Source organism: Quercus lobata, chromosome 7 (genome assembly GCF_001633185.2).
Source record: "Quercus lobata isolate SW786 chromosome 7, ValleyOak3.0 Primary Assembly, whole genome shotgun sequence".
In the NCBI taxonomy this organism is placed as follows: Eukaryota; Viridiplantae; Streptophyta; class Magnoliopsida; order Fagales; family Fagaceae; genus Quercus; species Quercus lobata.
Window position 1 is genome coordinate 8,021,250 of NC_044910.1, and position 12,404 is coordinate 8,033,653.

The 12,404-nt window shown below is 36.7% G+C and overlaps 2 protein-coding genes across 2 annotated transcripts; both read right to left on the minus strand.

Moving 5' to 3' along the window:
- Positions 1 to 5,257: 5,257 nt before the first annotated feature.
- On the minus strand, positions 5,258 to 7,328 carry LOC115951506. Its single transcript, XM_031068689.1, has 5 exons — positions 7,282 to 7,328; positions 7,051 to 7,173; positions 6,516 to 6,996; positions 5,598 to 6,423; positions 5,258 to 5,492 (listed from the first exon to the last, which is right to left on the minus strand). Exons 1-5 carry the CDS (start codon positions 7,326 to 7,328, stop codon positions 5,443 to 5,445), a joined length of 1,527 nt encoding a protein of 508 aa, XP_030924549.1. The 3' UTR covers positions 5,258 to 5,442.
- On the minus strand, positions 7,048 to 12,203 carry LOC115952684 (protein MAIN-LIKE 1-like). Its single transcript, XM_031069887.1, has 4 exons — positions 12,111 to 12,203; positions 8,172 to 8,251; positions 7,282 to 8,060; positions 7,048 to 7,173 (listed from the first exon to the last, which is right to left on the minus strand). The coding sequence occupies exon 3, from the start codon at positions 7,926 to 7,928 to the stop codon at positions 7,500 to 7,502; it is 429 nt and encodes a 142-aa protein (XP_030925747.1). The 5' UTR covers positions 7,929 to 8,060; positions 8,172 to 8,251; positions 12,111 to 12,203; the 3' UTR covers positions 7,048 to 7,173; positions 7,282 to 7,499.
- Positions 12,204 to 12,404: the final 201 nt, after the last annotated feature.

The window sequence follows — 12,404 nt, forward strand, 5'->3', positions numbered from 1 at the left end:
GTCTTTGAAGAAGACAAGGAGGCAATGGATACCAGGTAGAGATTTAAAGAAGATAACAAGCTGTGGTGTGGACTTGTTGGCATATGATAACAGTGTTGATGACGCCAAAGGTCTCCTATTAGTGTCGCCAGTGAGGATTGGTAGTGGTGAACTGGCGGTGGTACTGAAATGTGTTGAGGAAAGAAGTTTTTCTCTAAACTAGTTTAGAGAGAAACTCTTCAAACTTCTCATATATAACTTTTTTTTGGGGTGTGAATTTTAAAAATCTAACCGTTGAATTTTATGTTCTTTATATTCTTAATATGCATCAAATTTCGTTCAAATTGGATGTTATTTACTATTTGATTAATAAACTTATTTTATATACATTTTTTATATTGCAAAAACTCAAAATTTTAACATTTGATTGATGACATAGCAATTGATTTTTAATCTTCTTGAAATTTTGTAAGCATGAAGTATGTAATAAGAAAATTCAATTGAATGGTTAGATTTTCAAAATTTACACTTGATATAAAGATATGTGAGGAGTTTGAAGAGTTTTTCTCCTAATTAGCTTGAAGAGAATCTTTGTTCCAAGTCTGTTTCTTTTTAACATTTATTTTGAACAACTGAAAATAAGATATTCAAAAAGTAAAATTTAAATAAATAAGTGGCCATGTGTCAAGTTTTATACTTTTGGAGCGTAGAGTGATATAGGAAAAGTAGGATAGAGGATTTGAGCTCTTATTTAGCAATTTAGCTTGTAGTTGTTGACACGTTGGATTCAGTGGCGGAGCCACTTGATGACCCAGGGGGGCCTGGGCCCCCCAAAATTTTTGAAAAAATTAATTAATTTTTTTGAAAATATCTTAAATAATTTGATATTTTTCAAATAACCTTATTATTTTAGCCCCCATACCTAATAATATACATACATATTTAAGAAAGTATAAAAGCAAATATAATTTTCATTTAAATAAAATACAATCTATAAATACATGTGTAAACAAATTATAATAATTAAACATTCATTATCTTTAAAATGAACATATAGGTATTTTAACAATTATCTCAACAAATAAAAAGGAAAAAATTGAGTTATGAAGTATTGTATATTACTATTTTATATTTCATACAAAAAAAAAAATATATATATATATATATATATGGCTCCCCCAAAGATAAATTCCTAGCTCCGCCACTGGTTGGATTGTTGACTTGGTGTTGACTTTGTTTTCTAAATTAAGTGACTCTCTTTAATTGCACCAGCTGTTCAGAACTTGATATGGCTCTGTCACTCTCTAAAAAAATGTGAAAACAAAACAAAGCAAAGGTGAAGGTGAAGGTTTTTGTCAACAAGGTCACTCTCATCTCAGCAAAGAATGGCACTTGACAAGTTGGAACTACTGGTACTAAGTATAGAAAGGCCAACACATATCAAAGAGGAACACGCAATGTAAAGAGACACAACTCAAAGAGGCCAGAATGGATGGAAACAACGATCGTTCCGAAGGGTTAGTTCAAATCTCTTTGCGTTAGTTTTTGTTTTACACTTTTCTAAATATATGACCATGAATCCTACTATACTTCAAGTCCATCATATTTTTAATTATTTCTTTTCATGACTAAGTTTAAACAAACAAGAACGTGTGTCAACAACTTACCTGCATGATCATTTTCTATTTAGTAAGAACTGTTCATCATGATTTATATATTATTTGTCATATATCAAGACAAACCTAGCATTTTTATTGGAAGTTTATTAACAAACTATATCTTTGGCACATTCAACTGAATATAAGACACTGCTACTTCTTTTTGTAATTTTATTTTAGTTTGTCATATAACAACACAAATTCTGACTTATATACTCTCACATGCATATTTGATAAAACATAATCCACAAAACTTGCAAATTCAACTAGAAGTCGTGACTTCAAAACTTAAGACTAAGACCGTATTATTCATGAGTTCTTCATAGATTCACACTTGCAAGTTCAACTAACTGTCATGGCCCCAAAACTTAAGACTAAAACTGTATTATTCATAGATTCCGTATTGAGCATATGCTGGAATTGGTGAACAGCGTAGGGCTCTGTTCAGGACACAGTTTCTAAAGTTTGCTTTTTTACAATAACCTAAGCCGCTCTACATCTAATTTAATAGCAAGCAAAATGTTATCTTCCGTTTTTACATTGTCTCCACGGATTCTCATACATTTCCTTGAATCCAAATATTCAGTTCTCTCTCTCACACTAGGAAAAATAATTTTTTTCTACATAGTTTAGACTCCAGGAACTAATTGATCACTGGAGTCATTGTGTTAAAAGATGCCAAATTTTGTGGGGAAACAATTTATCTTGATCGTAGTTTCCATAGAAGAAAAAAGCTTACGCACACAAAATCTTCTCATAAGATATAGGAGAGAGAAAGAATAGGAAATTAAGAAAATAGGAACAAGCAAAATAAAATCTGGGAACCTACTTTATTTTTTTCTAGAGGAATATTAGATTTAAGCAGGAACATGATAAAGTTAAAAAAATAATCTCATCATTATTAGTAAACGCATGATTTGATATAAAGTCTTTGATACAAACTTGAAAGTCTCACCATAAATTGTTACTTACACTTCAAAATAAAAAATGAGCATAATGATTAATATCCATACGAGCCAAACCTATTGTTAGAAAATGGAATATCATGAATATTCACGTAATTCTCTTCTGCTCATTCTTCAAGTATACCTCCACTAATATGGTAATTTCATGTTCTTTTATTTGTGGCAGTCAGCAAGAACTCGGTTCCTGCACCACAATCCATATTATTTTCGGCTTTCTCATTACGTTGCTGCTTACCCTCCTCCAAGTTAATTATCAAAAATCTGGCAACCCTTTTGAAACACATGGTGCAATCATGTTGCTTTTTATCATAGTTGTATTTGTTTACGCTCTAGCATTGGCAGGGATAAGCCAACCGACTTCCAACGCAAGCTACCTCCCTATACTCAGGCGTGTGTGTTTTATTTCTGGAGCTTTTGCTTGTGATTTGTTGCTAATGATCCTTGTACCTCCCTTTGGATGGTTTATCCTTGTGTTATGTATATGCATGTTTGTACAATTACTTTTCGAGTCACGCCAACTGATTCTCTGTTGGTTTGAACAAACTTTCCAATCAATCAAACGGTTTACTTCTCAAGCATTCAACATATTGGGTGGTTGGTTCCAAAATAGTATCCAATCACTGCATAGAACAACTTCCAGAGCATTCCATAGATCTCCCATGCTACTGCCAACACAAACGGCGCAACAAGTGGTGGAAATAGCAGTAATTAGGGCCTAATTAATCCTTCGATTTACTTGAACATTTGAGATTATCATGATGATACAGTAAGTGATCTCATATTCCAATCATATTGTCATTCTTCACTCTTATCTAAATTTAAGAACTCTACCTACTTATATGTTGGTATCAATTTGAGCTTCAGGACAAACAGTTGTTTATGTATGTTTTGAATATCACAGATGTGACTATATTGCAAGGCTAGTGGAAAAGTGCTACAACTATTACCAGGACCATTAACTTTGTTTCATCGGTTAGGCGTGGCTACTGGCTGATGAAAGAAAAATAAAAGAAGATTTCCACTTGACCTACCAAGCACATATATAGTGCTGTTTGGCAGTGGTGTTCAAGTATTATTGTTCAAAATAATATAAAAATTATAGTTTAAAAAGTGTTGTAAAAATACATATTTAAAGTATCCATAATGCAAAAAATGTATTTAGTACTATATTTCTAATAACATATTTTTAAATATGAAAAAATAAAATTTTGTGTTTAGTATGTGTATGTGTTATTTTTTTAAAAGTGGTAAAATTATCATCTCTTTTTGAGGATACAGTATTTTGTTTGATGAGAACGAGAGAGAGAGGCTCCCACGGACCACACTCCCACCCATTCCCACAGCCACACAACCAAGCAATATGTCTCATTTTTCCTCTTCCTATCTTCTTCTTCCTCTTTTTCCTAAGTCTTCTTCCCTGGTTTTTTTTTCTTCATTCCACTCTTTGCTTCAAAGGCCTAAATCTGCAAAATTCAAAAAATTACACCACAATAATTTAACCAAAACTGAGTACCCACATCCTAGGTCATTTTAATGTTGTTATTTTTAGATTTGAACTTCTGATCTAAACGGGTTTGTTTTGTTTTGTTTTTATTTATTTTTTTTTTTTTATATGATGATCTTTGATATGATGAACTTTTGATCTAAAAGTAGGTGTAATATTTTTTATTTGGCTTTCTTTTGTTGTTGTTGGTAATAATGGTGTTGGATCATTTGATAAGAGAGAAAGAGCAAAAACAATGGAGGTGAAGAGAGAGAGATGAGGTGAAGAAATTAGAGAGAGGACTGAGGAGAAGGCTGGGAATTAGAGAGAGAAAATGCACTGTTACTGCAGTCAGATGCGAGACTTGTGGGTCCCTCAATGTTCAATATATTTACGATAATGCCACCCACCATTGTAACTCAAAAACTAAGGGTATGTTTGGTATGCAAGCTATTTTCAGTATTTAAATGATAATTGTACTTCTGACACTAACCTTTGTACTTAAATGATAATGATGAGCCAGTGTCCACAAGAGGATCTAAGTGCAAGACACTAACCTTTGTACTTCTGAGATAATTGTTGCCATAAGTTAGGACCTTTTGACTTTCTGTATTGTTGCAATATACTACCCTTGAGAAGCCAGGTCCTCCAATCAATGAGTGTTCAGGTTGAATTGTTTCTTTTCCAGGTCTGAAGGGACAGAATCTGCGTAAATGCAGCTTCTTTCTTGTACCGCCAGCCAGTTTCTAAGATATCATCTCCACCCTTAATTGTTTAAATACTTCTATTCCCACACCATAGAACAATTGTGAACCTATAGAGCAAATAATTTCTGGGAATTCACCTTTCTAAGGAAGCTTATCCAACAACAAACTTTCTAAACTCAATTCCCAATTACTAATAACAAGTCCTGCCCCCTCACAATTTAGGCTCAAATCAATGACAAAATTTAAAATTTTAATATAGCAAATGAACCAATCCAAAAAGAATGTTATATGAAGGGGTTTTTTTCTTGAGCTGAAGTGTATCTCAGTTTTTATTGTAGACATGACTACGTTTTGGCCAAATACCACCTTTTCCTAAATTTACTAGCAAAAAAACAGTTGTGGAACTGAAAAATAACTTACATAAGTTATTCTATAGATCTCAAATGGAAATTTCTGAAGTTCATTGGTAGAATTTTGTAAGTTACAAACAAAAAATATATCAGCTTGTAAGCCCAAATCTTCATGTTCATTGCCAAAATATATGTGCTACGAAAAATATATCACCAAAGGACAAGAAGATCCTATACATGACAAAAAGATCCTATACCATTACAAACCTAAAGTAGCACAAATTCTTGCCCATTCTTGAATCATTCTCGTTTTCTTCTCCTCACCGGTTCCTTAACTAGTCTCACCTTGCCTGAAAAGAACACAACAAGAACACAACACAAGCAAATATTAATATGCAAATGATTTAACTATAAAGCGATGTATATGTAATCGGTATCGAATCAAACTATAGTACCATGTCCAGTCCCACAGTCAGAAGGATGTGTCCATGTGCGTTGCGGCCTTCGCGGCCGATCCTCGATGTGCGAAGTCTCTGGTGGGGGGGTGGGTATCTGTGTCTGGATGAACTCGGTATGCACAAACTCAGGGGGGACAGCAACAGGGGTGGGTCGCCCAGGAATGGGCATGAACCTCATCTCATCTCTACCATGTACAACTGCGGGGGCAGGGCCGGTAGTCAGTGGGGGAGACGTATGGGTGGTGGGCAACGGAGATGTACTAGGGGATGTGGGTGGGCAGGTACCATCGCTCCTCATGGATGGGGACCGAGATGTGTCTCCATGGGCAAACGTATGGGATGGACCCGCATCATCGTGTGCCATGGAGCCTATGTCATAAGCAGTGTCCAAACACATCTCATATGTTGTCTGACTTACTTCCTCCATGGTGTGGTCCGGCACGGTTGTGTGGCGCCGAGTAGATGTGGGCACGGGTGTGTGACGCCGACTAGATGTGGGCACGGGTGTGTGACGCGAACCAGATGTAGGACGCTGAGCAGATGTGGGACATCGACTAGATGTGGGCACGGGTGTGTGACGCTGACCAGATGTGGGAGGCCGACTAGATGTATGACGTTGACTAGATTGACGGCCTCCATGCCCTTGACGTCCACCTACTTGCCGACCACGCCCTATAGCCAGTTCACTTGTGTTGCCCACATCACGTGCATGGTCCAAGGTTAACCGACCGATCTCTTTAACAGCTTGCAAGGCATTAATAGAGTTGATGTAGATCTCAGACCCTGGTTCGCACTTCGCTATAATGCTCAACTGCGATTCAACCTGTCACAAATATACAAGAGTAGTGTTAGTAGGTTGAACTAAACTATGCGAAGCAAGGTACATTTATAACGAAACAGTCTTTGTAAATTTACCAAAGTGTCCCAGTACGAAGTCTCTTTTGTAATATGGCGAACAGTGCGGGGACGAAACCACACCATATACTCGTCATGGTAGCTCATCTCCCCATGAAAGGCCGGTGCATCGGCAATTGTGGCGTGCGCAGCCCATTTAGCAATATGCGATGCATGTTCTTCGGCCCAATCTTGATGGTGCTTGCCCTGGAGGGTGATCTTGTGCAGTTCAATTGAAGTATCAACATCGACTGGTATGCCTTGCTTCATCCCAAACTGTCGGAGAACACGTTCAGGATGATGGCCTACAACCACCCAAAAATGTATGAGCGGCACAATAGACCTCCATATGTGTTGGCCTGCCGTACAATATGCGGGCAGAGAACCCAAATAATTTCTGTACGGCTCCCAGACAATCTGCAATGATTCAACAGATGCAAACAACCATATTAACAATATAATTAGAAAAAATGTGTAACGAATGTGAACAATACATGTAACTCTAAAATAAGAAATGTTTATTCATTCCAAAGTGAATCGTAAGTACAAAAACTACATGCCAAAGCGGTTCCCACTTATAAGACACGATACTTGATTTGGCCGTAGCGAAGTAAGCGACACACGATAGGCACGTAGGACGTGCATTGAATGTTCAATTGTTATCTTAGCCCCTTTCCATCTAGCAAACAATACAGACATAACCTTCATATTAGTTACTTACATAATTCCCATGCGAACAAAGTTAATGAGGAAATGTAAAATGGTAACTATCTAAGATGCTACATACCTGACAGCAAGTGGACTTGGAGGCAGTGCCTGGTGTGGATGCCTCATCACAGGACATATGTGGGGAAACCTCGCCCACGCCCACAACTGCACCAATGGTAGTGCACCGCCGATCTGCTTGGCTGTCTTCTCTGATGCGTTACAGAGGTGTCTATAGAGCCAACTTAGTGCTGCACTACCCCAACTATACTTCTTTCCGTTACTGATTGGATCAAAAAATTACAGATACCTAATTGAGATCCATTCTCCAGACTTGTCCATAAATAGTGTGCCACCTAACAATTCCACTATGTAAAACTGAGCATACTTCTGCACAAGCTCCTCAGGGGCGTCAACCGAGAGAGGGTTGCTAAACCGATCCTCAAGCCATTTGGCTTTTACCCTCGGCCCTTCCATCACTCTAGTGTTCTTATTACGACCAAGTTCTCTCTCTAGCGGCCTATGCCCTAGCAATGTGCCGCAAACGTCACGCCAATTGGTCGTCGGGGATGTACATCCCACCAATGGCAAGCCATCTACAGGGACCCCCATTATAACCTCCATATCTTGTAGTGTGATGGTCATCTCACCGTGGGGCAAGTGGAATGAGTGCGTCTCCGACCGCCATCTCTCCACCAACGCTATGATCAATGTGTGGTCAATGTCCATATGTGGGACCCGAAGTAGCCCATCTAACCCCGCATCAGTGATATAAGCGACAATTCGTGGATCTAACCCATCTACCCCACCTTCAAGCAGACCTTTCTCTCGGTGACGACAAGTCAATACACCTGGCACTTCCTGCAAATAGAGCAGCATAGTATTAATAATAATTACAGTACCACATAATAATTACGCTTCAAAGTTAAATTCCAAAAATCTTTCGACTACGTATATTGAACAAGTGCATACCTCGCCTTCCAAATGAGCATCCCAAAGCAAACTTGAACAATGCACATCCTGCCTCGTCAACAAAGTCCGTATAGAGGGTCCTGCTCCATGTGGGTCCATATTTGGCATTTGGTGACAACAGCAAGACAGTCTTATTTATTTATTTTTAATTATAAACAAATTTGTCTGAAAATGGCAATAATATATATCTAATACAGCCTTCACTGATTTCAATAAAAAAAATTTGAATTAAACTTGAGAGAGTGAGAGGGAGACTCAGAAAGTGAGGGATGAGAGTTTAAATTGTGGGTAACAGGGGTTCTTAGAGTTTAATGGGAATATACTAGAACAATACTCCCATTATTCAACTCAAGTTAAGGTGTTTTCCAATGTCAAACATACGCCATCTTGCCTAGTATTTGGTTCTGAAGCTGTTTGCATAGCTTTAACCTTGGAGATATAATTCTACTTCTGCAATATGATATGCAATGCTCATAATGATACTTGATTTTGAAAGCAGTGCAATCTCTAAATTTTGATTCTAGGTTGAACATATCTTTAGGTTTCTACAGGTCTTTAAAATTGCAGTTGTTCCATAAACTTGGTGGATCTTCTATATAGTTTATTATATATAGAGATATCTAGACTGTTAAGAAGTAGAAAATGCAACATGTATATGTTCGGAGCATCACATTAAGAATTTTTTGAAAAGAGTTTCATTGAAGTTAAATGTTTATATCAACTAACCATGAACTATTAACTATGATTTTTCATAGTTGTAAAGTTTAATCATTAAAGTGTAAGTTGTTACAACTTGAAAGGATTTGAAGTTGAGCTGTAGTTGAAAACTTGACCTTGGACATGGAAATTTGTGAGGGTTTGGGCAGGTTGATTGATGCAGAACACAGTAGAAAATAAGAAATACAAAAGTAACAACAGAACAAACCCTAGGCTTCACCACCTAGAATCTATCTGCAAACCCTAGGCATCACCACCTAGGGGAGTCTGGTATCGCCACCAAACAGAGAGAACAAAAGAGGAGACATTCTCATCTCATAATAATTAATCTTATTCAAATTCATCTCTCTTTCACCATTACAGGAGTGCTAGATAAATAGGTTTTAGGGATTATACTAATATGGAAGACATTTAATCAAATCCATAAAAATCATTAACATTAATAACCAAATTCGAAAACAAAATTAATTGCAAAATCTTGGTAAAACATAAAATCTTAGTTCCCTGCATCATTGATGGGTTGGGTTTGCCTCCTTAGGTTAAATCCCCAATATCCTTTGACCATTAACAAGGTACTATCACAAAATTATTAAAGGTTACAAAAAGATTGCAGCACCTCTAACCCAGATGCTAAGGAAGAGTTTATTTAGTTGTATCCTTGTGGCTAAGTCAACCTCTTAGCAGCTGACGAAGGCCATGACCACATCACTAGTGTGGGCCTTTCCAAATTTCAACCAAGTTTTTATCATTGAATGTGATATCTCAAGATCAAGAATAGTAACAGTCTTGCGACAAAAGCAACTAATTGCTTCTCATAACCACACTCTTCATGGGAAAAAGTTGCTGCTCTCAACTTATGAAAAGGAGATGTTGGCGCTCATCATGGCAGTACAAAAGTGGCGTCACTACCTCCTAGGGAGAAGAAGATTCATAATGAGAATGAACCATAGAAGTTTAATCAAGATGGATCCTAATTGGTTTCCGGAGAGGTCGCTCTACAAATTGATTGGTTTTGATTTCACTATACAGTACAAGCTTGCTCCACAATCCTATGGTCCATTTCAGATCCTCCAACGTATTGGTAAGGTTGCCAACAAATTAAATTTTCCAGGCAAGTCTCACATTCATTCACTGTTTCATGCTTCCTTGCTTAAAGGTAAGTTAGGGGCCAATGTCTTAGCTCAATCACAGCTACCTGTGGTCCTTAATAGTCAAGCAGTTTTGGATCAAAGGCAGCAGCTAGACAAGACTGAAATTTCAGTGAATTGGCATGGCCTATCACCAGCGGATGCTACTAAGGAGGACTTACAGAAGCTTGAAACATAAATTTTCAGATCTTGCCCTTGAGGACAAGGGCCCTTGTTAAGGGGGGAAGAGTTGTTACGTGCAAAAGAAGTGGAGTTTCTGTTACAGATTTTAACGTTATGCTTGCTGCAGAATATTTGGATGTTTGCTTAATTTTAGGATCAGAATAAGTTGTTGCATAATATTAGGATTAATTGCATTTGTATTTGCATTTTAGTAGGATAAGGAAATTTGTTTATCAAGTGTTTGGGGGGTAACGGCTAGTGGAGCTAGTGTTTGAGTTTTATTAGGATAGTTTGTTCCTAAAATGCAGGGCTTATCTTGTATAAAAGCACCAGTAGTTTATTTGAATAAAATCATCAGATAAGAATTATTTATGCAGAGTAATCTGTAGAGGTCAAGGATTCCTCGATCAATCCTAATTTCTTTTTAGTCTTTATCCAATATTCATTAATTATCAAAATAGGTAAAGGTCAAGTCTTGTACATACCAACAGTAAGAGAGCAGAGTGAGAGGTCTCCTCTAACCAATTAGAAGAGGGAAAGATCCATGACATACTCCAACAATGTGGCAGGATGGCATATTCTTGTTTCAATTGGACCGTGACAATTACAATGAACTTGCCACTTGAGAAAATACATATATTCACATGGTGGCTTCTTAGAAGTTTTTTCAATTTCTACATTTTGGTAAGATATGTTTCTTGTGGATAAGTTGGTTAGATTTCTTGACATTGATTGTGGAGGATGCTAACCAAAATTAACTACACAGGTTTCTTTCATGCCCTATATATATACTAAACAAGGGATCTTTTTACTAAACAGAACTCCTGACAGTTCATCCACCTATCAAATCTTATCTGTTATCATGGCCTCACATAGAGGCTACAGCCCTTTGTTCTAGTGACTTCAACACTTCAATGATTTCTAAGGTATAAATCTAATGGTTAACCATCTTTCACACTTGATTGATTGTCAAATAGCTTCACAGAAAAATCGCTTCAACATATCTTTGCCAGAGCAATATAATAATACTAGCTTCAGTTAATAGATTTTTACATGTCTGTTACAGCCTTCTCCTCTTGTCAATCTTGTTGTCCTAAGTGGCCAACATATTTGGGTGCTCCAATTCATACAAAAGTTTGAAGGATACTAGCCTACAGTGAGTGGATAGGGCAATGAACATATGCCTCTCTCTATGTTGACTTTTATTTGCAATTATTCAATTAGTACCATTTGTTTTTTAAATTAATTTTATTACTCAGATATATGACTTAAAAACTTCTATTAATTAATTCAGCAATGACAAAAATATCTTACCATGCTATTATATAATTTTAGTACCCATTTGTATACTTTCTGAATAATTTGGGCGATTCTATTTTGGTCTCAATCAAGTTTATTACTTATCAAAAAAAGTTGTAGTTTGTACACCAAAAACAATATTGTCCATGATAAGTTGAAGCAAGATACAGTATGTAGTTTTCCTGGAAAAACATACATGTATGAATGCTAAATCTAAATTGCTCACATAAACTAATTTTGCAGTCTACTCAAAAAGCAGTAGTGATAATTGCTAATTGCTAATTCTCATCTCCCCTAAACTCATTTTACCTAATAATTACAAAATAAAAAACCCTAAAGACAAGCACAACCAGACCAACATTCTAGTAATCACCCAAAAATAAAAATTAACTAACTAAATTGAATTGAATTCCTTAATTAATTCCTGGATCGAATCCCAGAATCAACTTATGCATAAAAATACAAAATTTACAAACACCCACTTTCAGTGGAATCTTTTTTTACATAAAGTTACAATCGTTTGTTATCAGAAGCACAAAAAGTAGTAATGAGCTCCAAACAACAGCGTTTAACGAGAGAGAGAGAGAGAGAGAGAGAGAGAGAGAGAGAGTACCTTGGAGCGGAGTGAAAGGCTTCGAAATGAAAGCCTCTGTAACCTCACATTGCGATTGAGTGCGGAAACAGTGAGAGAGATGAGACTGAGAGGTCGCCGCCGATGAGAGTCCTCCGCCGCCAATGTAAGTGAGAGTGAGAGTGAGAGTTTTTTTTTTCTTTTTTTCTTTTTTTTTTTTTTCAGAAACCTTCAGAGTGAGAGTTTGTATGTTTGTGTAAGTGAGAGTTTGTATGTTTGTGTAAGTCAGACTGAGAGTGAGAGTGAGAGTTTGAACGTTTGTGTGTTTTAAGTGCC

What these genes read in the sequence shown, in the direction of transcription:
- LOC115951506 (XM_031068689.1), bottom strand. Translation starts at nt 7,328, where the DNA reads ATGAGGCATCCACACCAGGCACTGCCTCCAAGTCCACTTGCTGTCAG. An exon ending in AGTGGGAACCGCTTTGGCAT is followed by an intron (nt 6,997 to 7,050) that starts GTAGTTTTTGTA and finishes TTCTTATTTTAG; the next exon opens with AGTTACATGTATTGTTCACA. An exon ending in CTTCGTACTGGGACACTTTG is followed by an intron (nt 6,424 to 6,515) that starts GTAAATTTACAA and finishes TATTTGTGACAG; the next exon opens with GTTGAATCGCAGTTGAGCAT.
- LOC115952684 (XM_031069887.1), bottom strand. Translation starts at nt 7,928, where the DNA reads ATGGACATTGACCACACATTGATCATAGCGTTGGTGGAGAGATGGCGG.